Here is a 27,765-nt window from a genome sequence, read left to right as displayed (position 1 = left end):
CGGCCCCAGACCAGACAGGTCACATATGTGGCTGTGGTTGGTGTTAATGTGAGACATGTGTAGGAGGGCCTCCCTGAAACCCCAAAGTCCACGATGCAGTGAGTCATGGGCTGTCCCTCCATGGCGGGGGCTGAGGTTGGACTGGGACATGGGAATTTGACTGGGGGGGGACGGTGTTGGGTGTGTGTGTGGGGGGCGGCTCAGAAGGGCACCACCACGGGCTGACTCCTCTGAGTCACACCATGCACCACGCCCTTCCATGAACACCCCTAAAACCTCTCTCTGCCCCGCCCCGATCACTTCCTCTCCTCACATTGTTGTGGATAAACACAACCCATATCTCCCTGCCCAAACTTTCAAGTTACAATCTCAAAGATCTCAGTTCTGTTCTGTTCTCTTTGGCGGCACCTGTGGCGATAAGCGGTAACTGCAGGTGTGTTTTGGGATCTCACTTCCCAGAGATCCAAGCGGTGTGGGGAATTCCCAGGAATGTCGCCACAGACACAGTTCGTAATACTGCAAATGCAAGAGCTTTCATCAGGGGGCCATAGGCCAAATCACCATTGTGTTACTTCATTTGGCGATAGATAGTGACTTAAAGGGCGGGTCCATCTGCGTTCTGTTATGTTTTTTTTTTTCCAAATCGAAACGCCCACTAAGCCATTGCAAAAATTTGTGACGTAGGTTACCAAAGTAAGCTAATCAATAAGGTTATGAATAATGTGAACGCTAGCACTAGCTGAGTCCAAGTTAGCTGTGCTAAGTTTGGAAATAACTGAAAGGGTTAGTTTGGATTTTCTGAAGTGGGGTTGTATGTATACTACCGTGTTTCGAGAGTTAAAATTACTGCTTTTGTGAATGGAGTCTGGTGGCTTTGAAGAGAGCGATATAACAGCTTCAGTTCCCCGTCGGAAAGGGCTGTCTGATGGCGAGGTAAAACAGCTGTGGACGGAAGCAGCAAAAAAAATTATTTTAGCCACCTAAAAAAATCACTAGCATTTTAATGTATATTTAGAAAATGTTCACAGCTTGTCCTTGCCATCAGACAGCCCTTCCAACGGGGACGTGAAGCCGTTATATCGCGGGCTTCAAAGCTACCAGACCAGACTCCATTCACAAAAATAGTAATTTTACCTCACAGAACACAGGAACTGCTGGTCTACTGCTGCATCAATCGGTTAGTTTGGGTTATTGTGTGACTTTCAGATCCAAACTAACATGGCGTCCACACAGCAGTACATTGTTTAGCTTCTGTGCCGGTACACCTGCCTGCTTTTCCAAACTGGGAGCATTGCGACCGCCATCTAAGTTACTGTTTGTAATGTTAATACACTGACTATAAGGCTGTATATATACTGTACATTTAGCAGCAGCATCATGCTGAAACCTACGTCAGGTCAAGTGGGAAAAGGTTTTTGGAAGGACCTGGGAAAATAGCATTTTAACACTAAAACATACATACTTTGACCAAAATTTGAATGTTGGGATTTGAATACATAAGGAACACCACTAGGAAGCTACAGAATGATATAAAAACCTCAAAAAAACTCAAAAACAAATGTACCAGCCCTTTAAAAATTTTAATTTCTCATTCAAAATCCTCAAGAATATTACTTTAAGATAGCATACATTCTTTTTCAGACATTTTAAAGTATTTTATTATTGTTTTGGTTCAAAGTTTTAATAGCTGACTTGCTGAATTCACACCTTTAAAAACAAAATGCTGTCCTACATACAAAAGGTAAATCAACGACATGCTCTTCAGTATACAGCCACCTCATATTAGAACAAGTATCACTGTGTATTACTAAATCAATACAACATGCTTTCGCAAGCATTTCACCTTATTTTGCAATTTATTTCCTTTAGATTAGTATCAAAATGTTACAAAGCATTGAGTGCCTGTTGCTGTAGTTTAGATTCAGATCAGATTTACGTTAAATTTAAAAATGATTGAAACAGGTTTCACATCTTAAAAACAAACACTGTGGTTGATACAGAACAGAAAAAGTAAACTGGTGCAATAAAGTAAAATCTTTTGCCTCGTATGAAGGTAGGAATTACTGCTACTTCAGACTCTGGACTTTATTATCTATATTTACAGTAATATATCCTCTTCAATGAATAAAATTAACGTTTATAGAAGTCATTCTTACTCTACATCAATTAACAAAACTGGTCTGCAACATTTTACATTTTTTTTTCTCATTGCTGTTTTTGTAATCTATTGGAAATTACCATTCTAGACTTTGATGAGAATTAGTTACTGTTTGACAGCATTATTTGATGATTTAATGATCATTGGATAAACATGCTAATTGTTGTGTTCAGATAAACTCAGTATGTGATGTATAATCTACTGTGATACAGATGTTTTCATGTTATGTGCTATGTAACTTTTGAAGGAGCATTTTGTGGTCAGAGTTTTGCAAAATGATGTTGTGAAAATTGAGCCAAAGCAATTATACAATACTTGTAATTCAAATGTGTAATTTAAACATGACTGATGGATACAAACCTAAATGGCACCATGTTTGAGTTGTACTCTACCTGCATGGTGCTGATGCACAGGCTCCTGTGGATGACGAACTGGCTGAGGGCGGCAGACCTTTTGTAGCTGTTGCGACCGTGGACCATGAGCAGGCGGCCTAAATGTTTGAACTGAGTCACAGAGAAGTCGGCTGCCAGCGAGGCCTGCTTTCCTTCCTGTCAAACACACAGCACAAAGGGGCAGTGAGGACACGCTAAAGAAGTCTGAGCTGACCTGTTGGGCAGGCTTTAGGCTGCTTTTTATGATCATACAGTGACAGATATAGAGCTCGGTTATATGGAAACACAACAATCTGACAGATGGTGGACAAATACTCCCTGCAGACATGACATGCATGGAAATGCAACAACTTTGAATGTGCCATTTCAAATTCAAGGTTTTTTTATATTCTGCCGATTATGTCCTCAATTAGTTATTAAATGTTTGTTCTGTAAAATCCCAGAAAATGGTAAGATTTTGTCCAACCAACAGTCCAAAACCCAAAGAAATTCAGTTTACTGTCATGGAAGACTATGTGGTAAAAAAAAATGCAGGCTAAGCAGGGTAATCCAGACGTCTATCTCCCCAGCAAACTCTAATGACATAATTCACCATAGTCTGTGGTTCAAAACAAGCAGTTACATTATGTCTTTTCTGTTTTTTTTCCCTTCACACTGACACCGTGACAGTTAAAAGCATCGGTGTATAATTATGGTAATGCAGTGTGTTCAGAGTAACGTCTTCTCAACGGTTGGTTTTTAGTGTCAGCTGTGCTGACATAAGATAAGATAGGGACATTTTTCCTGGACTCCGTCCAACTGCAGTTACAAACACTAAATTAAAACAGCATCAACAACAATAATAAACGATTCCACACAAGACAGGGAAACAGTTTCACAGAAACAGATGTTTCAACACATACACAGTTCACGTACATAATGGCACATACTATCACACACACCATGGCAGGTATTGCACCCAGGTAGTGCAAATAAAAGATACACCTTTGTGTAGTCAAAGATAGAAGTTGTTTGTCTCTACTTTCCTGTAACTTCTATAATATAGTACTTATAGTACTTATTTAAGTACTTATGTTCATAAAAGAACATATTAAGAACATGAAAGAAAATGTGTATTTGTAACTTTCAGGGCCTCGCTCAGATTATCAGAGTTTTTTTCTTCATAAATTTATTACTTTATAATCTTGCAAATTTTTGAGTTTTTTCTCGTAAATTTGCGATTTTAATCTTGGAAATTCTGAGGTTTTTCTCGGAATATAAGCCCCCTGCCCCAGCTCCGTAATTATTGTTTTTTTTTACCTTCAATGGCAGGTATGCGTATGACTAATACACCGTTGTACATGTGAGAGCCAGCCAAGAAATAGTTCTGCACATAACCCCTAGTAAAATCACGAATTGTTCTTTTTATTTTTGTTTGTTTTTTGGACTGATTACACTAACATTATATAACATGTTAATTAGTGAGCTTTAGAGGTGCTGGTGAGCTTCAAGTAATGTGTTTGTCTCTGGCCAGCCAGTGACCGGACCAATCAACGTCCTGTGAGGAGCTACTGGCAGCTTCGGGCGTAGTTTATGTGTATGTGAGGCGACACGGAGAGGCGACTGTTCGTTCTAAACAACAATGTATAACAACTCCTATAAGAGGTTAGCGTAGATGCTGCAACAGCATCAGTTATATCAGAGCAAAGAACAGCACTGAAGGCTTTCCTCGATGGAAAATATGTTTTCGCTCTTCTCCCGACTGGCTTCGGTAAGAGTTTGATTGATTGATGGTTCATCCAATCACCTGCAAAGTATTTTTTTTGAAAGTGCCTGCCCTTTTCCAAACAGTTTCCAATGACTGCTTCTCAGGTAGTTCTGTGTAACAAACCATCTGGCGTGTCAGGTTAGATTTTGTTACCCTTGGTCAGCTATTTCCTCGTTTCCAGTCTTTATGGTAAGCTAAGCTAACTGACTGCTATCTTTAACGGACAACTAACTCTTGGCAAGAAAAGGAATAAGTGAATGTCCCAAAAAGTCGGGAAAAAAAATGTCTCCTAGTAGTATCATTGCCGACCCGTGTGAGGTCCATGTCTGAGCGAACTAGGCATCCTGAATTTACAGACAACCACAGTAAAAGAGACAGGCTGATGATGAGAGACTCTTACTTTTACTTAAGCACAGAGGCATCCTGTCATCTTTGCTTCCTCTACTCAGACAATGGATCCTCACAAAGAGGAATCATCTGTGTGCATGTCTCTCTCTACAAGTCTCTGAACGTGAGAGAGATCTTGACAGGAAACACAGAGTGAAAATGTGTGAGAGCGGCACGTCAGTGTGAGGCGATGAGATGGAGAGAGTCTTACTTTTCCCTCCACTCCCACGCCACAGTCGGCTTCCTGGATCATGCTGACATCGTTTCCTCCATCCCCTAAGAGAAAACAAAAGCCATGGAGGTGTCAGGATTCACATCAGTGACTCACCAATACAAACTGTTAGTGAGAGTATTGTGTGCGTGTGCGTATTACGCGAGACACTCCCTTAACTTGGCCTGATTAGGGGATCAGAACTACAGCCACAGACAGGAAAACAAAATGTCTGGACCTTTGGAATTTGCCAGATAATGGGTGAAATAAAGGGGCTCGGTGATACGGCTGAAAAGCACAATGATTCTAAAAACATATTTCTAACACAATAAAATAACATAGAAAATGATGTTTAATTCAGTGAGCTGTGTTCCACCGTTATGCATTACAAAACTCTTCATGTGTTTAAGAGGAAGCTCAATAATTGATTTAGTTTTAAGTTAGGAGGAATCACTGACATCAGGGTCAGAATTTTGCAACAAAAGAACATGCTATGATTTTATTGAAAGGCAATAACAAACTTTAATATGAGTTATCACCCAGCCGTAGGTGTCATCATCATCAAGTGATGCATTAAAGCTGCAGTCGGTTACTTTGAGCAAATATGATAAAAAGTTATTTTTATAAAACTCTCTCTATATCCTGACAGTAGTGCATGAAAAAAAATCTGGTTTCTCTTTTTAGTGCTCCTAATGGCATTTGCAAGATTTCACCAATTGCCCAAACCAAAACAGCCAATCGTAGCCGAGCAGTCTCTAAAGCAGCTGTCAATCACTGCTCGCGAAACTTGAGAACTCTGATCAAGCTAGGCAGAGCTGATCAGTTATGAATCAAGATTATGTTACTATAATGCATATTTCTCGCCTCAAATGTTTATAGAAGCTAGGGCTGTCAAAGTTAACGGAATAATAATGCGTTAACATAAATTTGTTTTAATGACACTAATTTCTTTATCGTATTAATGCAAATTGCTATTTTTTGGTTATAGCGGGCTCAATCTAGAATGAAGATACTGGTATCATATGAAACTAGAAAACCTAAGGAATCCATTGGTACCAACCATGTCATACTAGCTTGCCGTGAAGGAGGATAAATAACACTCTAACAAACTAAGCTACATTTTGGTGAGGAAAAACTGGCATGGCCTTTTTCAAAGGGATTCCTTGACCTCTGACCTGCACATGCAGTTTTGGGCAAGTCATAGTCAAGTCAGCACACTGACAGCTATTGTTGACTGTTTGGCTTGAGTTTGCCATGTTATGATTTAAGCATATTTTTAATGCTAAATGCAGTACCTGTGAGGGTTTCTGGACAATATTTTTTCATTGTTTTGTGTTGTTAATTGATTTCCAATATTAAATATATACATAAAGCAGTATATTTGCCCACTCCCATGTTGACAATGATTAACAGCCCTAATAGAAACATATTTTAGTGTACTGTTAAATCTGTAAAATGAGTAAGTTTGTGACCCGGCCGCCATGTTGAAGACAGTCGAGCCAAAAGCAAGTATCAAGTACCAAGTGATTTTTTTTTTCAGATTATCCGTCTCATGCACTACCGTCAGGATATAGAGACAGTTTTATAAAAATAACATTTTATCATATTTGCTAAAAGTTACCAACTATAGCTTTAATGCACACTTTAATCAGCTCTGCTTAATTGTGGCATTTCTATCATTGCTCATAAAGGGAGTGCTGGTGAGATGAGTAGAAGTGAGTGAGAGCGTTTGTGGCTGCAACAGATAAAATGTGTTTTGAGGAGGATGTGGAGAAGGGAAAGAAGTTGTTAAATGTTAAAACCCCACAGTATAAAAAAAAAGAAAACTAAAAGCTGTACAGACTGAATCCCCCCCTGAGAAAGCTGTTGGACGGTTTCTATTCTCGACTCACCTACAGCGCAGGTGAGTTTTCCTGTGCGCTCCTGCAGCAGTCGGACTATCTGAGCCTTCTGAGTGGGGGTACATCGGCAGCAAACCACAGCGGGACACTGACACGCAAGCTCCATGAACTCATACTCGTAGTATTTCAGACAAACCTGCAAAAAAAAACCACCAGAACGGACGAGGGAGCAACTATTAGGCCACCGCATATAACTGATCTTCAACACCTCAACTTAACTTACAGTTTAACTCCTACTGCTTTTCAGAAAGTGACTCTAACCACAGATACCACTTCCAGAGATGCGTCCGTGGCAGCGATATTATCGTGCATCACACAGAAAACATGTCACAGTTTCATATGGAGAGATAAGTCAGCAGGAGGAAGGTTAGACACGCACAGATGCACTCAGGAGTTTACCTCAAGGGAGTCCCCCGATATCACCAGCGCACAGTCGTGTTTTCTCCTGAAAGCGTTGAGCTCCAGGTGGGCTTCCCCTCGCGTTGTCACCTGTGGCAAAGGCAACCGCATTTATGAAGCACGCACAAAACACACTCGCTTATGTTTGTTTGAAACATTATCAGGGATGACAATCTGTCAGCATTTGCATCCTGATTGTTATCAGGACAGTAGGCCGTTAGAGCCACTAAATACCTGGCAAACAGCCAACTAACTAAATAACTGATAAGGCTGGATGATATGATATATGATAGGAGTGTTTTTCCCATATCAGCAATTCTATTAAAATCATGGTAATTTAGAAAAATCAATAGTAAATGTTTATAACACATTATAATGTAGCTGTAAACAGACAATAGTGTTTATTAATTTATCTGTTAACAACTAACATTATAAATGTTGAAATACATTAATAAACACTTATAATTTCCTTAGATCTGTGTACAACTAGATTATAGTGTTTTATAAACACAATGTGCAATGTGTAGCAATAAACACAAAATGTTTATGCAGTGCTTTTAAATGCTTAATAGGGAGGGATGAAGTAATAAAATCTATCTTGGAATGTGAAACTGGGAAGTGGGGAAATAGACTGTATTATAAAATCAACTCAACTTGGGTCAAATATAGACTTAAAAATGCTCCAGAAATGCAGCACTGACAAGGCATGGTGTTAATCTGTCAGCAAGAGTTATGCTCTGGTATGAATATCCTTCAGCCGCTGACTATTCATACGTCAATCCAGATCAGGCCATTGGTGGCCACCAGGAAGCTAATCCAGATGTATGTGTTGCAGGCCCAGTCAGCACTCCCCCGTCCACTGGGACGGCGGTTTTCAAGCCTTGCCAACCATTGTTATTCTCTTCCAGTAACCGCGGTTGTACGCAAGTTGTAACCTTCCCATATGGCAGGCGCTCCTTCTGCTCTGGCGCCGTTCCAGAGGGGAAGGCAGAAGGGGACTATCAAAGCGGCGAAAGAGCCCCGAAACCTGCAAAACAAATTAGGAAGTGAGCCCTCTGCACGTTCCCTCTGGGAGTGGTTCAGCTCGTTTCTCCTCTCTGTTTGAGCGAAGGCCTGTTTGTTCTCATTGACAGCGGCTTGGATGCGTTCGCTGGTGGGAGGTGATTTATTCAGCTGTGTGGATGCTGGCTGGGGCTGCATGCGTAGTTGTGTAGGGCTGTATGACCACTAGCTAACGGCGCCTCGGTCGCACAGAGGATGGATGCCCGCCGGTCGAGGGAGTCAGGAAGTGCTGCATTGTACTGGGATGAACCTGTGGTACTAAAATCAACTATTAGCCACTTCATATCCATATAAGAGGAAGAGGGTTGCTTGTCCTGCACTTACAGGTCTGAAGGTGTGGATGTCCTGGTTGCGGGTGATCAGATGGGCGTTCTTAGCAGTGCATGTGGCCGTCTCAAGCTTGTCTCCTGTCAGCATCCAAACCTACACAGAAACCAGAGAGAAACATGTAGTGAGAGATCATTTTTGAAATTCCTAAGATGCGAAGGAGTTTAAAGAGAAATTCCACTGAAATGTGTGACTACATGAAACAAAATGTTTCCATAATCTGTCTGTTGAATCAGCTAACAACAGCTGAATTCCAGGGATCAAAGACTCTAATCACTGACTTCAAACAACCTGTAAACTGCTCAGTCTGGAAGTTTAAGTTTGTGAATTTATCTTACGATCAAACACGGTTTACTTTATTGTAGTCATTGTGCTTCAAACAGAAGTCATCACAGTATCCAAAGTCTGTCTCAGATTGATTCTTAATGGATGGTTTTGGATGTTATAGCAGAGTGTTGGCTGAAAAATGTCTGAAAAAGTTACATTAAAAAAAAATCTGCAGTAATATGTCTTTCCAAAAACAATGCTCCTCTCACTCTGGATAATCCACCGAACACACAACTAACTTCTACAGAAGAAATAGTCCCTATGAAAACTGTTGGCAGCATGTTCTATGGTTTATCAAGACTTAAAGGAAATGAACATTTTATCTGGGAAGATACAGCTATTGATTATTTTTTAAACACTGTAAGCAGCTGAAATGAAATCCCATTCACCTCCACTGTACTGTGGGTGGAAGCAAATAACACTAAATGGACCTGCACTGTTAGATACCACTGGAGCCAAGTGAGAACATGTGTTTTTACATATTTTGGGTGAACCGACCCTTTGAATTAGCTTTCTAGTTCCCTTGCAAAAAAAAAAAAAGCTAATTTACAATAAAAAAAATGTGGTGAAATATTTGGTAACACTTTCTATGACGCCCATGTCTATAATGCACTATAAACATACTTACGATGCATTATAATCAGCTAATAGCACTGTTTAATTATAGTTATAAGCACTCACAAATATCCATAATACTTTATAACAATAATCATGACAGTATAAAGCATTTTATAATGACTTATAAGGTCAAGTATCATAATACTTCATATCTTTTTCATACATTTTCTTTTCCAAGGATCAAAGTTTATTATAAGTCACATAGCTGTAATACATTATAATCTTTTTTTTAAATGCATTATAATCACTGTTATAATGCATTATAATGTGATTATTAGTCACTTTAAGTGGTCATTGTTTGATTTAAGTAAAGTGAAACATGTAATTAAATCTATGCAAGAACAACACACAAAACATAATAAAATTAATTTTGATTTTACTTAAAGCAAACAATGACCACTTAAAGTAACTTCTAATCACATAATAATGCATTATAACAGTGATTATAATGCATTATAAAAAAAAGATTATAACGTATTACAACTATGGGAATTATAAAACACTATGATCCTTGAAAAAGAAAATGTTAGTGAGTGACTATCATTTATGAAGTATTATGATACTTGACCTTATAAGTCATTATAAAATGTTTTATAATGTGTTATGATCATTTTTATAATAAAGCATTGTATAACATATATTTATACATATCACAATATTTATAAGTGCTTATAACTACATTATACAGTGCTATAAGCAGATTTTAACACATTGTATGTATGTTTATAAAGCATTATAGACATGGGCGTCATAGAAAGTGTTACCAAATATTTCACATCAACCATCTGAAGGGTGCTGACCAAAACCACTTAAAAATGTCCTTATAATTCATTCAAAGTCATTATAATCTTGTTTTTTCTACTTAAAGGAGGCACTTGGATGAGGCTTGTCCATGTACAGTAGGTAGATATGAAAAACACATGTACTGGTCTCGTCTCTATGTTTTGTTTTCTTAGCCTGTTGCTACTGTGAGCAATGAGTCTGTCTGCCCCCCCTCCGGACCTTGATGCCTGCGTTGCGGAGGATCTCCAGGGTGGGCCTCACGTCAGTCTGGAGCTGGTCTTCCACCCCTGTCAGACACAGCAGCTCCATCTCCATCTCCAGGCTCTCAATCACTGTTGCCACCTTCAGAGAGCGGTCGTGGACGCTGAGCTTGGCCTGGACGTACCGCGCCTGGGGAGATGGAGGGGAATATTTAGAGATGAAATTAGTAGAAATAAAGCAGAATCGCTGCAAGACCAAAGAAGGAAAAGCAGCAATGAGTAGAATGAGAAAATAGCTGTGGAAGTCGTTCACAGTGTGCATACATTCAATTTTTTTCCCCCCAACCTACACACAGATTAAACTGTGTGCAGCATGAATACACACCATTCAACATGCACAGAAACATCCATATAAGATATCAAAGTTCTAGTTTTCTTATAAACTTTCAGGTATTTTACTTGCATGCAGCTGTGCAGCTACCATGTTTTACAAAGCTGGAAATACAGAGCAGACACGATCAATCGGTTAACGCCCATCTCCAGCGTTCCAACTCCAGACAATTAGCGAGTGAGATAAAGCAAAAACAATTCGAGCGTGACTCATACAGGAACACAAACTCTGTGTGTGACTCAGTGTGTGACTCACTGCTGCCCACCAGCTCTGCTCACACAATTATACACTTCAGAAACGGGCCTGGGGCTGAAGACTGCAGGGGAGACGGCCCTGCCCTGCTCTAACAATGAGTGGGGTGTGTGTGCGTGGGAGGGTGGGGTGCATGGACTGGAGGGACGGGGGTCAAAGGTCACTCTAATTACTCACACTTTGACATTTAGAAAATGCTGAACATCATTCTGCATTTGTGTGTATTTCTGAGTGTAATTTGAGCATATTTAACAAGCTGTTGATATTTCTGTGGTTTACCAGATATAACCGCTTTATTAAACACAAGCCAGGCGAAGTGTAAATGTGTAAGTTAAGCCTCAGATCGCTGTGTGTTCATCTTATGAGTAGGGTTGTAATGGCATACCGGTATACCGTGGTAGGAAAGTTGACGGTTATCATACCGTGTGCATTCGCTTATATACGGTATTGAAAAAAACTGACAATAGTGAGTATGTGAGGTAAAGATACACACAGGAGCAGCCTGACTGCGCTGTAGCGTACCTACAGTATATGTTAATTATCATAGGACATTATTTTAAAATCTCACAGCTGAGCTTATTTTTCATCTAGTAGTTAATTTAACATGCTATAGTGCTGCTAACATGTCAACCAACATGCTTTAGTTATATAACATATTGTAGTTACATGCTATTTTTTTAACAAGTTTATAATTCTGTTCTCGTTCCTTTAAGGGTCATTGTAACTGATACTACTACTACTACTACTACTACTACTACTAATAATAATAATAATTAGGGCTATGATTGTCCATAGTTAATCGCAATTAATCGCACATTTTTTATCTGTTCAAAATGTACCTTAAGGGAGATTTGTCAAGTATTTAATACTCTTATCAACATGGGAGTGGACAAATATGCTTGATTTATGCAAATATATGTATATATTTATTATTGGAAATCAATTAACAGCACAAAACAATGACAGATATTGTCCAGAAACCCTCACAGGTACTGCATTTAGCATAGAAAATATGCTCAAATCATAACATGGCAGTAACAAGCTGTTGAAGCGGTTGAAGATGAGAGTGAGTGATAACATGGCAAACTCAAGGCCAACAGGCAATAACAGCTGTCAGTGTGTCAGTGTGCTGACTTGACTATGACGTGCCCCAAACTACATGTGATTATCATAAAGTGGGCATGTCTGTAGAGAGGAGACTCGTGGGTATCCATAGAACCCATTTTCATTCACATATCTTGAGGTCAGAGGTCAAGGGATCCCTCTGACAATGGCCATGCCAGTTTTTCCTCGCCAAAATTTACCGCAAGTCTGCATCGTTATTAAACTAAAAACTGCAAGTTGCATTAATGCGTTAAAGAAATTAGTGGCGTAATGAATTTGCGTTAACACATCATTATCGCGTTAACTGTCCTAATAATAATAGAAATAATAGAGTAATACCGTACACCGTGATGATTTCAGACTGTGATATTTTCGAGGATGTTTATCGTACCGTGAAATTCTCATATCGTTACAACCCTACTTATGAGATGGCGCTCACCTCAAAATCTTGATATTGCTCCTCTGTCAGGGACTTCTTTGAGACCACAAGGACCCTCAGGCCTTCCCTCGCCATGTTCCCGCACTAGAAAACAGAGTCAGCAAACATCTGGATTACAAAGTCTGTGAGTTATTTATAACGGGAATAAAATCACTGTTGTTACATCTTCATCGTGTCTTGTGAAAAAGAAGGCGATCTACCTCCTCCTCCAGCCAGTCGTTGTACTGGACGATGCCCGCCATCACCACATCAGCACCCTTCATGTAGAACGTGATCTCTCCTGTAGACTCATCCTGGAAAACAGTTTATTCAGACATAACTAGGATAGAAAAATACATCTTACATTAAACATCCCAGTGTGTTTCACTCACAATTCCTCCATACCCACGTGAGCCAAGGTGCACATGCACTATCCTGTGATTTTGTGTTGCCTAGAAATGCAAAACTTATTTTTGTATCACCAAGGGGATTAAAAAAAAAGGTCTGAGAATATCGTCACAGGAAAGTTCGAAAAATCCCAGGCTTCCTGAGCTATAGGCCGGCCAAAATAAATAAAGTTAGTCATCAGACTTAGTCAGAGGTTATGAGGTGAGCTTTTTCACAGATAATGTTGTTTATTATCAATCTGTTTTCCTTTTGTTTGTCTTGTTATAGCCGGTGTCACGTCCAAATCCCCCTCCCAGCAACAAGCCCTGACCTACATTGTAGTTGAAAGAATATTTAAGCAATTGGTCAGACAATTGAATTTCTCTGGAGGGCATAAGAAAGCACAAAATGCACAATAGCTCCTGCAATTTAAACTGACAGAACAGAAGATAACATTAATCACATGTCTTGGCACTCACTCGCACGATGATGCCCATCCTCTTGCTCTCGTAGGTGAAGGGGAATATCTGCAGGATGGTGAAGTTCAGGATTTGGCCAGTAGGGGTCCGCAGCTGCATGGAGGACTGGTCTCTTCCCACCAGTGTGAGACCAACGCTCTCAGTCCACTGCACCAGCGACACCTATCAACACCACGTTGTAAAGGCGTTAGGGGGTGGTCATTAAAATATATGTGAGGAAAAACATTTGATGTCTTTACCAAATAATAAAACATAATCATAATTGTGGTAGACACAGCGAGGGAGAAAAGCGACCACTGCTTTTTAATGTTCTCATGGTAAAGGACTATCAATATGACTGTCAATATGATGTCCCATTACTTGAATTACAAAACAAACAGTGAAGGGCACTTTGGATGCCGGAGAGCACAGTAACCATTTAGTCTTAATCAATATAGCTCAAACATTTTCAGCACTCAACACTATTGATTGATAAACTACTAGGGAAATGTCCATTTCTGAACTGAAAAAAATGTTTTTGCTCGTTCCTTTCTGAAGGACAGAACAGTCATGACATCCATTAATACAACGTTAACGTGTGTGGGGAGAAAAAGAGGGGAGACGACAATACCCAATGACTTCCAGACCAGAAGTCACATCACATTCATCATTCATCTTCTGACAGGTCTAATAGCAGAGCGGCCAAATGGACACAGATGAGAGAAAACGACAGAGATCGCCACGTTCCAACTGTTATTTTAAAACAAAAGATTTTGTGGTTTTGCGAAATTCCTTATTTTGGAAATGCATGACCTCGTAGTCTGACAATGCCTGGCCAGGAGCACTTTAACGTCACAAAAGCTCTGACTACCGTACTGTTTGTCATCCAGGTTGGGAAATATGAGGATTGTGCTTAGTCACAGTCTAGAAATATTCAGTGTGGGGGCTCTCTTTGACTGGTGGCTGCCACAGCAGCACCATCTTGTTATAGCAGCATCTGGTTCTGGCTGCAGATTTCTGACTGGACTGAATAATACTGTTGGCAGTTGGCTTGACTCAGAACCACCGCGTGGCTGACAAGTTTCTTATGAGCTGAAAAGGAAAGTGATTCACATATCAACGTTCTTTGGTGAATTACACATAATATAAGTCACTGGTTCCGGACCTGGGGGTCCTGACCCCCACTAGGGATTGCCAAAGCTTTGTGGGGGTCGCGAGGCCTTCTTGATTTTAAGGGGTGTTAAGTTGGGTTTCCACCAAAAGTTCCTGAGACTTTTTAGTTCCTAGAACTACTTTTAAACAATTAAAAGGTTCCTTCAGCCCACTATTGTCTGCGTTTCCACCGCGGTCTAAAGACCTGCGAAGATGAGGCAAATTAGTCCTCTGACGTATGAAAAAGCAACAGGACATGGGAAGAGGACTGCTGGTGGTCCCAGCCGTAAACACAATCTTCAGCCTGCAGTTCAGTGTGTCCGCTTGTTTCATCCAAAAGTCATGCTGGAAAAAAAATAACATTAGGTTTTATCGTATTGTGATGACATTTACTGCTGCATAGTATTTACTGATGGACGTTGGATGTAATGAATGAAATGCAGAGGAGGAAAATGAAACTAAGAGCGTCTGTCTCCACAGTAATAATCTGATGAGTGTTTGATGGTTATTATTTGTGCTTTAGACTGTAACCACCGTGAAACAATCAGGAAGTAACATTTATTTCTCTCATTCACAGCACCACCACGCTGCGCTCTCTGTCTCTCTTCTACCAATCTCCCTCTCGTTTGTGCGATTTTTTTCTTTCTCTTTTTTTTCTCTCTGTCTTTTTTAAAATGAGTTGGGAAGCTAAAACCAGAGCCTTACTTTACTTTTAATGTTATCAAACAAAGAGAAATGCTCTCCCCTCGTCCTGAAATGGTCCTAAATCGATGCCAGAGTACTTCCTTGTTTTATGAATGAAGCGATACAGTGTGTGTGTGTGTGTGTGTTTGACCAATCAGTGATGGTCATCCCTGCAAACTCCACCCGAAAGTTCCAGTACTTTCAGAAAGACCTACCCCAAGCAGGGCCTTTTTTGGCGGTAAAAGGGCCCCGGAAAATGTCCCAGGAACTTAAGTTAGACCCTGGTCCCTGCAGTCGAAACGCAAAGAGTTCCTTAAAAGGTTCCTAGATTCGGGGGAAAGTTCCTGTGGTCGAAACGGGGCTTTAGACAAATTTTTTTTTAAATATAGAGCTGGCCTATATCTCAGCATTTCATTAATTTCTGTGAGGAAAACCAAATTGAATTGATATTTTTAAAGTTTGGATTATTTTTCAAGATATAAACTAAAAAGAAATCTCACAGGTTAAGGGCACGTTGAAGACCTGAACACAAGTTATAATCACAGAGCCTTCCATCTCTACTAAACAGCCTCGTCCTGTATTTAAAAAGTGCACAGTTAAAACAACCAAAGAGCTAATAGAACAATGGCCAAGTGTCAGGGAGAAGAAAACACTGAATGGGTCAAAAAAGAAGCCCAATAAGTATTAATGATAGTTAAAAAAAATATATCATACAGAGAATTGTATTAAAAGTTCCCTAAAAATGACAAGAAAACTCATCTTTGATGCAATATTCACAGGAAATAATCTGCTCAAAATTCCTCCAAATCGCTCGTTTTACACAAACTTCCTGCAGTTATTGCGTTCACTGTTTGGGTTAATTGTACAGTTGATCAGTTGTTCTGTACTGATATTGTTAAGCATTGAATATAAAATGAAATATCCATAAAACATGTCACTTACTCAGTTGTCGTCAGTTGACTCATTGATATTAAAGGGGTCCCTTAAGGAAAAAGGCTTGGAACTACTGATATAAGTCATCCTTTTCATTATTATTACTTGTGCAAAAAAACTATTATGATTGGTGTGTAGTAATTTGTCAGTTTTGACTGCATTGGTAGAAACCATTCATTCAACAGTTACTGACATTGTGTCCATATCACTCACAGCCAAAACCAGATCTATATTAAGACTTCCTGAAAGCTGTAGGAAAGCAAACTGAATCTAGATTGTATCAAACTGATATAATGCAACTTTCACACACAGCAACTCAAAAAGAACGGTTACAATTTTTATCCTGAAACAATAAAACGGCTCAATGTCCTTCCCACAATATAAACCACAGCTCTTCAATCACAACACATGTACCGGGCTCTATTAAAATGTGCTATCAAAGAGGAAATTCAAAAGGGCATAAGTGCAATGGGCTGGGGAGCACATTAAGGAAATCCGTATTTACACCGCAGGAAATGGATCGAAGTCGAATTCCGCAGCCCTCTTCCTGATGTTCAAAGAATTCATACTGATCAAGGACATAAATGCTGAATGCCTTTTGGCTTGTGAACGTTCCTCTTCAAGTAAGAAAGTAGGGAAGACACTCAACATAATGGCTTTTACTGACAAGAACCAACAACTCTCCGTCTTGAGATCGGAAGTCTGTTCTCCTGTCGAGCCTTCCGTGTTTGTCCTTGACAAAATTATGTTTAAGTAGATTAAGTGTACATTTCCCAACACGTCAAGTTGATGTATATCAACATGTAGGTATTTGCCTGTGTGTATTTATATATGTATATGATGTGATGGATATACTGCAGCTGTTTGTATAATAAATATGTGAATCGTGCGAGTCTACATGCATGTTTCTATAAAGATGCACACACAAAAAAAATAGCAGAGAAATTAATAGCTATTGTTGTTGAAAATATTTCTAATGAATAAATCCAGTGAGCCCACCCTGCCTTGTTTTTGTTATTTCATTTTATTTCCCTCTTTTTGTAACTGATTTTTTATTTTACTTCCCTCCTCTTTTAAAGGCTTTTTAATATCTTAAATTGTTTGATTTTTTTTTTTTTCTTGTTTTGTAAAGCACTTTGAGCTGCATTTCTTGTATGAAAAGTTCTATCAGTATATAAATACGGTTTATGACCTGCACTCCAACAACTGAATGATGAGTTTATCACAAAGTTAAATTTTTTTGCAGTCACATATATTAAGAACTGAGCAACTGAGAATGTTTTCTCAGCCCAATATTTTTTTTATTTCTTTTTTAATTGAAATTGAAATTAAATGCTATATGATATGATGATTAGATGATGAAAAAATGTTAAAGCTAATACTCTGCTATGAGTAATAATTCTAATAATAATAATAATTCAGTCAGGTTGGTATAGTTTATAGTTTATATAGTTTACCTTGTTAAAAAGTCTACTCTCTAAAAAACAGAAACTCTGACTCTTTTGTCATATTTGCTCAAACTGTCACTATATCCTGACAGTAGTGCATGAGACCGAAAAATCTGGTTCCTCTGCCTCCTTTTAGTGCTTTTAATGGCATTTGCAAGATTCTACCGTGCCCAAAAAAACCCAACCAATCAGGGAAGAGGAGTCTCTACAGCAGCTGTCAATCACTGCTCACGAAACTCACAAACTCTGATTAAACTGTCAAACTAGGCAGCGCTGATCAAATATGAATTAAATTCTGTTACTGTAATGCCTATTTCTTGCCTCAAATGTTTTCAGAAACATATTTTAGTGTACTGTTTAGCTGTAAAATGAGAGAATTTGCTCCGGCTTGTGGGCAGTGCTTTGTTTTGGCTCGACTGTTTTCAACATGGCGGCCAGTTCACAAACTTTCTCAGTTAGAGGATGGATGGCTTTCCTAGCTATATTGACAATAAGGGGTGTTGGAGCCTTAATGTAGTTTTTTGTTTGTTTTACTTTTATCTGTGGATGACACAATAAATGTAAGCCTGCAGTTCTAGCACTGACCACAGGGGGTAACATGAACATGAAAGTGCATATAGATAAGCTCTCCTGATTAGGATCAGGGGTGTGTGAGACGGAGAGCCAAACAGTTTTTGACCGTGCCGAGCCAAGCCTTGCCATATGAACATTGTTGAATTAGATCCCGCTGAATGGAAACAGGGGAAGAACATGATGGTGAGATGTGAAAGTGTAAATAAATGTAACTGATATAACGTTACACAGCGCACTGGACAAGTTCTCCCGTACACCCCTCAGTGGCTTATATATTTAGGTATTTGTTTGTTAAAAGTCACTACAAGGGGGTTTCTGAGAAGTTTCCAGAACAGAAGTGCTCGCCATCCAATCGCTGAAAAATGTAATTCTTGCAGAATTTTCCAAATGTCAAAGGTTTTTGAAACCAAATCACAGCATGGATTTTTCTATGGTATTCCTCAAGGTCTTGGTGTCTTAATGTGGTATTTTGGAGGGATTATTGATCTTTTTTTTTTTTTTTTTATCAATTCTTAATAAGATACATTTGAGGATTTAAAAATCAATAATATTTTGTGCGAATTCAAGCGAAGATAATCAGTACTATAAAATCATCATATCAGGACATGCTCATCTCAGTCCACCCTTCTGTTGATAGAAACAACATGAGCATCACTAAAACTGGAGGAGCATGTGTGTGGTTCTGTGTGGCTGGCCATCGTACCTCATCTGGGCTGGAAGCCTGGTAGACTCTGCATGTATCCTCGTAATGCTGCTCGGCCTCGGCCTGGTCTGTCACGCCGTTGGCCTCGTACACGGGCGTCACGTTGTGCACCAGGGCGATGGCCTTCACAGCCTCGTGGACTCTACTGCTGATGGTCTTGCGGACCTTGGTGGCTGCCTGAACCCTGGAGGCTTGAAGGTCATGGGTGGGCTGAAGACAATTACAGAAGGGACTGTGATCAATAAGAGGGCCATACAGGAATGTGAAAAGAGTTATAACCTTTTCTAATGAGAATCTTTCATTGCGGTCAAGGTTTTTCTGAGAGAGGACAGCTATTGTAGCCAGAAGAACTAATAATCTGTATTGTCAAAATAAACAAGCTGCATGAACAAGTGAACTCCTATAGACAACAATACACACTTCAAAAAGCTCATTTTAAAAAAAGAGATTACTATCTGGAGATGTTTTAGTCGGAGAAACTCAATGCTTCACTAACAGCAGCTTCAGTGATTGCTGTGATAGCGGCCTGTAAACATAACCAGATGTGTAAAGTAAATATGAACAATTTGCTTTCGTATTGTGGCCTTGCTATTTTTAGAAGCCCGTGCGTTCCAGGGGTTAATGGTAGCGTCATTTAAGAAGTCCGGTCAGTGCTTCGCTTGTGGGCTAATCCTGTTTCCTGCTTCACTAACCTCTGATGTCAAGGGGGACAAAGAGTGTCATCTGAGGTCAGGAAGCATTCAACCAAACAATAATCACAAACCGATATGTTCCTGAAAACAATGCTCATGTCTGTTTGTTGTAACCTTTCCCTAAGAGTTTGGAATTTAAGTCTTTTGTTTTCTAAATGTTGTGAGAGAATTTGTTCATTCTAGGGCTGTCAATCGATTCAAATATTTAATCGCGAATAATCGCACATTTTTATCTGTTCATAATACATGAAAATATATGTATGATTTTATTATTAGAAGTCAATTAACAACACAAAACAATGACAAATATTGTCCAGAAACCCTCACAGGTACTGCATTTAGCATAAATATGCTCAAATCATAACATGGCAAACTGCAGCCCAACAGGCAACAACAGCCGTCAGTGTGTCAGTGTGCTGACTTGACTATGACTTGCCCCAATCTGCATGTGATTATCATAAAGTGGGCATGTCTGTAAAGGGGAGACTCGTGGGTACCCATAGAACCATTTTCATTCACATATCTTGAGGTCAGAGGTCAAGGGACCCCTTTGAAAATGGCCATGCAAGTTTTTCCTCGCCAAAATTTAGCAAAAAAGTTTGGAGCATTATTTAGCCTCCTTCGAGACGAGCTAGTACGACAGTATCTTCACTCTAGCTTTAAAACTGAGCCCACTACAACCCGAAAATCACATGTTGCGTTAATGTGTTTTAAAAATTAGTGGCGTTAAAACGAATTTGCGTTAACACGTTATTATTGCGTTAACTTTGACAGCCCTAGTTCATTCATTTTCTTCTCTTTGCATAGCCTCCTGCATGTTTGTTGTTTTTGTTACCTGCGTGTAGGCGCTGAACACAAGGCTCTGTACTTCGTCCATTGAGTCCATCCCATATGCCACAGTTCCAAGATGGAGGCGCCTGAACACCATTTCATTTTGAGTAAGAGTTCCTGGTAAAGATAATTACATCACAGTTATTCAAATAGTGAAATTCCTCTAAAAAAAAATGTACAATTGAAAGAGTTCAACTCAAGATGAATTTCAGCATCCTGTTCTACATGTGACACTTTTTGCATTATGATTGACAGCACAAAATATGATACGGTGTTTCAGATTTTGCATGCTAAATGGATATCATTTAAAACAATTAAAAAAGGCGTTGATATCTGTATAAATATTTCCATACCGTTAACGGGTTTGGATTTACAAACTTAAAAGAGAGGTTGCACGTCACATATGGTAAGGAAGCCAGAAGCCTTTCCTCCAACACTACACACAACCTCTGTATCCTCACACTCACTTTAAAAGCATTTTCCGCCAGTATATCAAAAAGACCTCAGGGGCCTCGCGCGTACATTAGCCTGACCTGCAGACCCCACTGGCCTTATCGCGCTCTGGATGGGGAAATGGCTGATCAGTTTATTGGGCATGGGGCTGTAAATCTGACGTGTAACACCTCGCGCCTGAGGAAGTGCACTGGTGGAGGTGTTTGTGCTCTAAAGGTGTGTATGGATGAGAGACTTTTTTTTTTTTTTTTAAGATTTAAGGGTCCAATAAGTAGCAGGGTCTCTGGGAGCAGAAACCCCACCACAGAGCAAAACCCCCCCAGGGAAGGAAACGACTTAACTCTGTCCTACTGGTTACTTCCTAGGCAAATCCTCAGCACTATAACTCCTCATTTTAGTACTCCACACGCTGGCCTCACTGATTCTTTTGGGCCACACATCCAAGGCTATTTTAATATACAGTGTGTTGCTTTTCACTGGCGTTTCCTGCAGTCTAACCTGTTTTGTCAGTCAGCAGGTAGGAGATGCGTCCGAGCTGTTCGGGTATGGTGCTCGCCCTCACCATCGTCCCGGGGATCTTGGAGTCTTTTTTAATCATCCAACTGAAAACCATCTTTCCCATATCCAGATTGACACGCAAACTACATCAAATAAAAACAGTAAATGTTTTAACTCCCTACATGTAACACACAATGCAACACTGCAGATGACTTGGAAGTAGGAAAACTGAAGTCGCACCTGATCGGCACAATGTTAGAGAAGAGCAGCAGGAAGCGAACGATCTGGAGGTACCAACGGCCAGCGAAGTGCTGGAGGGCCACCATGACTAGTGACACCACCACGAGGGCCCCAAACAGGATCTTAGTCAAACAGTTCACTTCCAAGTCAAATAAACCCACCTGAGGAGCAACAGAGGCAAACATTATGAGTCAAATTAATGTACAAACAAATGGGGTGTGTACACTAGTAGTAGTAGTAGTAGTAGTAGTGCAATATGTAGGTTGAAGTAAATCAAAGAATCAATTAAAAGTTAAATACATTTCACAATTAATTATTAAAGCAAGGGTTGGTAATATTCTTCAAAAACAGGTCTTGTTATATTTGTTGGAATTATCTTTACATCCCGATAGCAATCATTTTTTTTTTTTTAAAACAGTGTCTGTCGCAGAACTGTAATAAGCCTGTCCAATTATTTCATTCGGCCCAAATAAAAGGATTGGACGAGTTACCTGCCTGCCTGCCTGCGCGCACTCTGCGGTGCACTCATTGGGCCTCATGCATGAAGCAATATATGAACTTTCCTCTTATTTTTGTTCATATCCACGATTTGTTCTTTTTTTGTTAGTACCTTTTGATTTCTGGGATTCCCCAATGTTTTCTTATTTGTGTTCTTCTCTTTGGTAAGAGAAAATTGTGCGAGTGGTCGAGAGAACTCTTACCAAGATAAGAAAAAAAACATGTTTTCAAAGTGCACAAATTGTTTGTCCAACGCAAGAAAAAATAAGTTTTAAATTAAAATGCATGAATGTCATATAATCAAATGGATAGAACATATATTATTATATGTTTTAGAGTAAATGTAATGATTGGATTATTAAATTCCTGGGCTAAAGTAATACTATTGGTCTATTGATCCCAAGTTGGAAAATCACGTGTTTACTTTGTTTAGGTTTATACAGTACCTCGATTTCACTACTGCTGAAGTTCTTCTCCTTACAGACGTTTTTTGGTGGAATCTCTCCAATTGGGCATGGGCGAGTATTTGCACCAGCCCTTTTATAGAGTTTAGGGAGTGTTTCCTATGCTTATAATAAATTAATCTGCCATGCGCCTCCAATTAGTGATCAAGTGGGATTAATCATTCATCACATCTGGGTAAGAACAGATATAGATGGTTAAGAGTGTTTGGTGCATCTGGAGTGTTGACTTCTCAGATTTTATTTTTTATTAACAGAAAATATACAAACATTTTTAAGAGAACGTTGCTGCATGAGGCCCATTGCGCATCACCAGAGTCTTCCACAAGCTACTAGCTTGACAGCTGTGAGTACTAACAATAGCCATGTTCATTGTTTGCATTCATTATGTACATTTTTCTGGGAGTGCGGGAGTCAGTGTTGCCGACTTGGCGACTTTCTCTCTAGATTTAGGGACTTTTGGAGCGAGTGCTGCTAATTACTGTCATTGGAAAAGAGTTGGCAACACTGGGCTGGGTATTTCAGTTGGATCATTTTTAAAATCTAGTGCACTCTTGCTAGTTTCTCAACATTACTAACCCTAGCTAAATGATCAAATGTTGGTCCTCGGGTTCTGGTTCACACTACTGTACCTTGTGCCTTGGGTTGGAGGTGTTCATGACACTGCGCAGCTCCTTGCCTGTGTAAATCACCACTCCCACCACTGTGCCTGGAGTGAGGGAGAGAAAAAGAGGCCAATATAAAAAATGGACAACATAAAACACAGTTATGTCAAGAAGATGTTTCCCAGACTTATAATCTTGACAAGATGTCTTTTTTTCTCAATTTCTTTTGCCTTTGGGCTTCATGCTATGACTTGCGGTAATTGCCCAATGTTATGTATATATTAAAGTCTCCTATGGAAGAAACACAATTATGGGTAGTTGCCCCGGAGCTATTTATAATTGAGCAATATGTGACGTATCAGTCATCAGAGCAACCGTTCAACTATGTGTGCTAACGGCAAAGGCTGGTCTGGGATTCAGATGCGTTATCAACACATCTGCACTGCAGGGCAGTTATTTACCAGAGGCGACAACGGTGCTGGCCCACAGGGTGTTCTCAATGCTGAGACTTTCGTTGACTGGGGGATCTCCGTCCTCCTGTAACAGTTGAGACGACAAATATACAGAATCATGAGCAAAGACAAAAAACAGTCAACTAACCGCTGTGTTCGTTATAAGACGTTTGTAAACATTGCCGGCTTATTCCATCTGTCACCTAACAAATGTTTGGATTAGGATTTAAAATTTATTTTGCCGTTGAAGCTGCTGTATGACTCGCCCCCCACTTCTCCCAGTGAATCCGCTGATACATTTCAAATCTATTTCATTATTTAACATCACAAAATGAAAATTGAGAATACAGAGAGAGACTGCTGGTCAAATTATTACCGTGGCGGTACGAGGTTTAATCTCCCGGCCCGACCAAGCAAGATTGATCGACATGTTAAATCACATTAACATAAAGGGGTACATGTCTGCAAGGGGCTTAGGGTTCAACAGAAATAGTAACGTAAGCACTCACCCTGGTGAAGGTTCCAATGAAGTTATGGATATCAATGTTTGGTTCTTCTGCGTATACATATGATCTGATTTGTAGAAGGTCCTGTGAGACATCAAAAACACGGTTTAGGATCACTGATGGGAAAAAGTGATTGAATAATGACAAACCACCTTCCACAACCACACCACAAAACATTATTTAACTATGTCCAAGAATATATATCACCTACATGGACACCAGATTAATTTGTCCTTTACAGTTTATGCAACAGCAGTGTTTGCTCTTTGGTTTTACATATCACATCGAGAACCTTTGCCCGAGGCTATAATAGTAGACAAACGGCTTTGACATATTCAAAACAAAAATATTCGTTATATATTTGTTTGACAATGATGACCACTGGCGCCGGCGGTTCTTTTAATTTCACTATCTTGTCCATCCTGAGGCTCATAGTTTCCTCTCAAAACATGTCCTGTCACCTGCGGCTCGGAGAGCACGTGACAACAGACGCAAGACAGGTGGGAAAATTAGCCATCAAGGGGGGGAGTTAGACCCAGGGCTGCAACTTACAGTCATTTCTATTATTGATTCATCTGCTGATTATTATTTCAATTAATCAATTAATAATTTGGTCCATAAAATGTCAGAAAATTGTGAAGGATGCCCATCACAATTTCCCAGAGCTCAAATTAACATCTTCAATGTGTCTTGTTTCGTCTGACCAATAGTCCGAAACCCAAAGATACTTTCTCTTGGGCACTTTGACTTAAAAATGTACTTAAACAAATAATCAGTTATCAAAATAGTTGTCAAATAGTTTTCTGTCGATGGCCTAAATGATTAATTGTTTCAGCTCTGGACCAATATATCAGCTTGCCAACAGCAGCGATTATTAGCCTTTTACTGCATATTAAGTAACAGCAATGCTGTCCACCTCGGATTTCTTCCTGACACCAGCTTCCAAACATTAGTTTTTAAAATCTATAATTACAAAATTACAAAATTAAAGCCCATACTGCTTACCTATGGGCAGAAATATGTGTCACTAGAAACTGAATTTGAATCAAATAATTTTAATTGTTTAACTGGAATAATTGCTTGGACTAGGACAATACACCTATGTCCCGACTCGCTACTATCACGATACTGGGGTGCCGATTCAATATGTATTGCAATTCGATATTACGATTTATGTTAACTTTTTTAACACTAGACCATGGGAAGAAAGTTGAATCATACACTTCTAGGTACTTTCACTTTGGAAAATATCAAAATTAATACGTAAAAATGTTTGATTTTCAGCATGTATGTAGTCAGAGATGTCCTGACGTCAAATATATCAGTCATTGTCAGGCTTTATCTATTAAATTTTTTTCCAGCAACCCAAAAATCAAAGAATAAAGACATTTCCCTCACAAATTAGTGGTATTTTCTATTTAATTTATAAGGGACATGTAATGTTTTATACTTCTGGTGAATATAATCTAATCAATCTTATTTCTATAAATGTATTTTGTATAAACAGTTCCCTTTGTTAACACCTTATTTTGAAAACCAGACATAGTCACACCTGTATACTTCCGCTATCTTCGCCAAGTCCGTCGCTAGCTCTTACCGTTAGCTCCATTCTCTTTATACATCCATGGTCAGCTCCATCGGGGCCGTTTGAAATGCATTTAACATAAATGTCAGTATATGGGTGCTCTACAGTTGTAGCGTCGGCTGATTTGACCACAGAGATGCGAGTGACGGCCGGCTTGACCGCACGTTGCCGCAATACGATAACGTTTCCTGTCCATGACAGTTAGCATGCAGCTTGTGATGTCTAGCTCTGCTTTTCCTGGCAATGTGTGAAACCCAAAGAGTTTCCATACTTTACTGTATGTGTAGTGTTTACCATGTAGGATTTAAAATATGAGCGTGCAGGTCGTATACATGCGGACCCTCCACCATTTTCTGCTCTGTCGTATCTGTCGGTTTCTGCTCGCTACGGCCGGCCGGCTACGGTTTGTTTCGAGTGATGAATACAGAACGGATATGACGTCACAGACTACAGCAATGAAAGTGGTAACTTCCTTCTACCTCCGCATAGACTCAAATGAAGGAAATATATCAATTCTGGCAATAAAAATGTATTTCAAAATTGTAAAATACATAATAAAAAAAAAAAAAAATACGTAATATATAATAATACCGATACATAGGAGAATCTATTTTCACACCCCTAATAACTGCATTACAATAATAATAATTTGAAATTTAATTTATTAGTCCGGAATTTAATTCCAATAAACTTGAAACTGAATGTAATATTCTGAAGTTGAATTCAGTAGCTCTGGAACTGTATTTGATCCTCAGAAAAATATCATCCTGAAAATTTAGCTATCTGTACTTCCACATTTAGTTCTCACATTTCAAATTCAGTTCTTGTAATTCAATTTCAGTTTAGTGAGACACACATCCAGTCGTCGAGGAAGTGCAATCGAGTGCAGATTCACAGAACTCGGGTCCGTGTAGCCTACGTTTTGATAGTTTGCTAATTGATAAAATCCTGAATACAAAGCGGCAGAAAGGAAGGTCCATCTCTGTGAAATATGACAGCTACAGTAGCTTGGAAAATAGTGATATGAATTTATTGTTTATCAGACCACAAATGAGACAAGAATTAGCGAGCTAGAGCACCTCGTGGTCCCGCTGTCTAACATTACATCACTCCCCGCCGCTGGAGACTGGGAGGAGAGCGGGTTGCAGCTCTGGAGATGGACCGTCAGTAAGCGGCTGTAGTAACTGTAATTAAGCCAGTTCAAACCCCAGCGCCGGGGATCTGATCCCAGACCGCCCCGGCTCCCTGCTGGATCAGCAAACTCTGTATTGCTGCCACAGGTTAGACCCAGTGGCCACCAGCCCGCTGTGATCCCCAGCACCGGGATCAAAATTCTCAGTGAGGATCAATACAGATTTTCATAGCAACTGAATTTGATTTCATAATATTACATTCAGTTTCAAGTTTATTGGAATTCAGTTCCAAACTAATCAAATCCATTTCAAATTATGCTATTGAGATTCAGTTTCTCAATAAATGTATTCAAGTTAAACATACAAATTCAAATTATGTGATTCAAATTCAGTTTTTTTAATGCAAGTTGAGCAATTTAAATTAAAATATAAATGATTCAAATTTAGTTTTCTAATGACATATTTCGGCCCATACTTACCCACCACCAATTCCAGACTAAATCACTAAATAAATAACACTATTTTAGTTTAGTTTATCAGACTGAAAACTGTTCAAATTTACTGACAATTTGAAATCTAAAATTATCAGCAGGAATATTTGCCTTTAAAAACCCAAACTGGTCGACCAGTGAAGAACTCGAAGAGCAAACAGCCTGAGGTGAACCTTTGACCTTTTAGTCATTCTCTGATGACCAGGCCACCCTGCACTCTAGTTAAACTACTACTGTGTCTTAATGACTTGCCTCTCTGAGACCACAGTCAGTATGTGCAATCATGTGTATTCATCAGTTCTTAC

General features: G+C 39.4%; 1 protein-coding gene across 2 annotated transcripts in view; it reads right to left on the bottom strand.

Moving 5' to 3' along the window:
* Positions 1-27,765, bottom strand: part of LOC119489433 (probable phospholipid-transporting ATPase IIA) — a 45,851-nt gene that overhangs the window by 5,849 nt on the left and 12,237 nt on the right. For both annotated transcript variants that reach the window (XM_037771852.1, XM_037771851.1), the window contains exons 8-23: positions 24,255-24,335; positions 23,755-23,830; positions 23,321-23,397; positions 21,730-21,890; positions 21,490-21,632; positions 20,543-20,655; positions 19,016-19,225; positions 13,544-13,705; positions 12,899-12,991; positions 12,699-12,782; positions 10,532-10,702; positions 8,582-8,680; positions 7,196-7,285; positions 6,788-6,932; positions 4,896-4,960; positions 2,551-2,706 (exon numbers count right to left, since the gene is read on the bottom strand). In XM_037771852.1, coding sequence (XP_037627780.1) covers positions 2,551-2,706; positions 4,896-4,960; positions 6,788-6,932; positions 7,196-7,285; positions 8,582-8,680; positions 10,532-10,702; positions 12,699-12,782; positions 12,899-12,991; positions 13,544-13,705; positions 19,016-19,225; positions 20,543-20,655; positions 21,490-21,632; positions 21,730-21,890; positions 23,321-23,397; positions 23,755-23,830; positions 24,255-24,335 — 1,926 coding nt within the window. The remainder of the gene's footprint in view (positions 1-2,550; positions 2,707-4,895; positions 4,961-6,787; positions 6,933-7,195; positions 7,286-8,581; positions 8,681-10,531; positions 10,703-12,698; positions 12,783-12,898; positions 12,992-13,543; positions 13,706-19,015; positions 19,226-20,542; positions 20,656-21,489; positions 21,633-21,729; positions 21,891-23,320; positions 23,398-23,754; positions 23,831-24,254; positions 24,336-27,765) is intronic.

This window comes from Sebastes umbrosus, chromosome 6 (genome assembly GCF_015220745.1).
Source record: "Sebastes umbrosus isolate fSebUmb1 chromosome 6, fSebUmb1.pri, whole genome shotgun sequence".
Classification (NCBI taxonomy): domain Eukaryota; kingdom Metazoa; phylum Chordata; class Actinopteri; order Perciformes; family Sebastidae; genus Sebastes; species Sebastes umbrosus.
The sequence above is the reverse complement of the archived record's forward strand: the minus strand, read 5'-3'. Positions and strand labels throughout refer to the sequence as shown.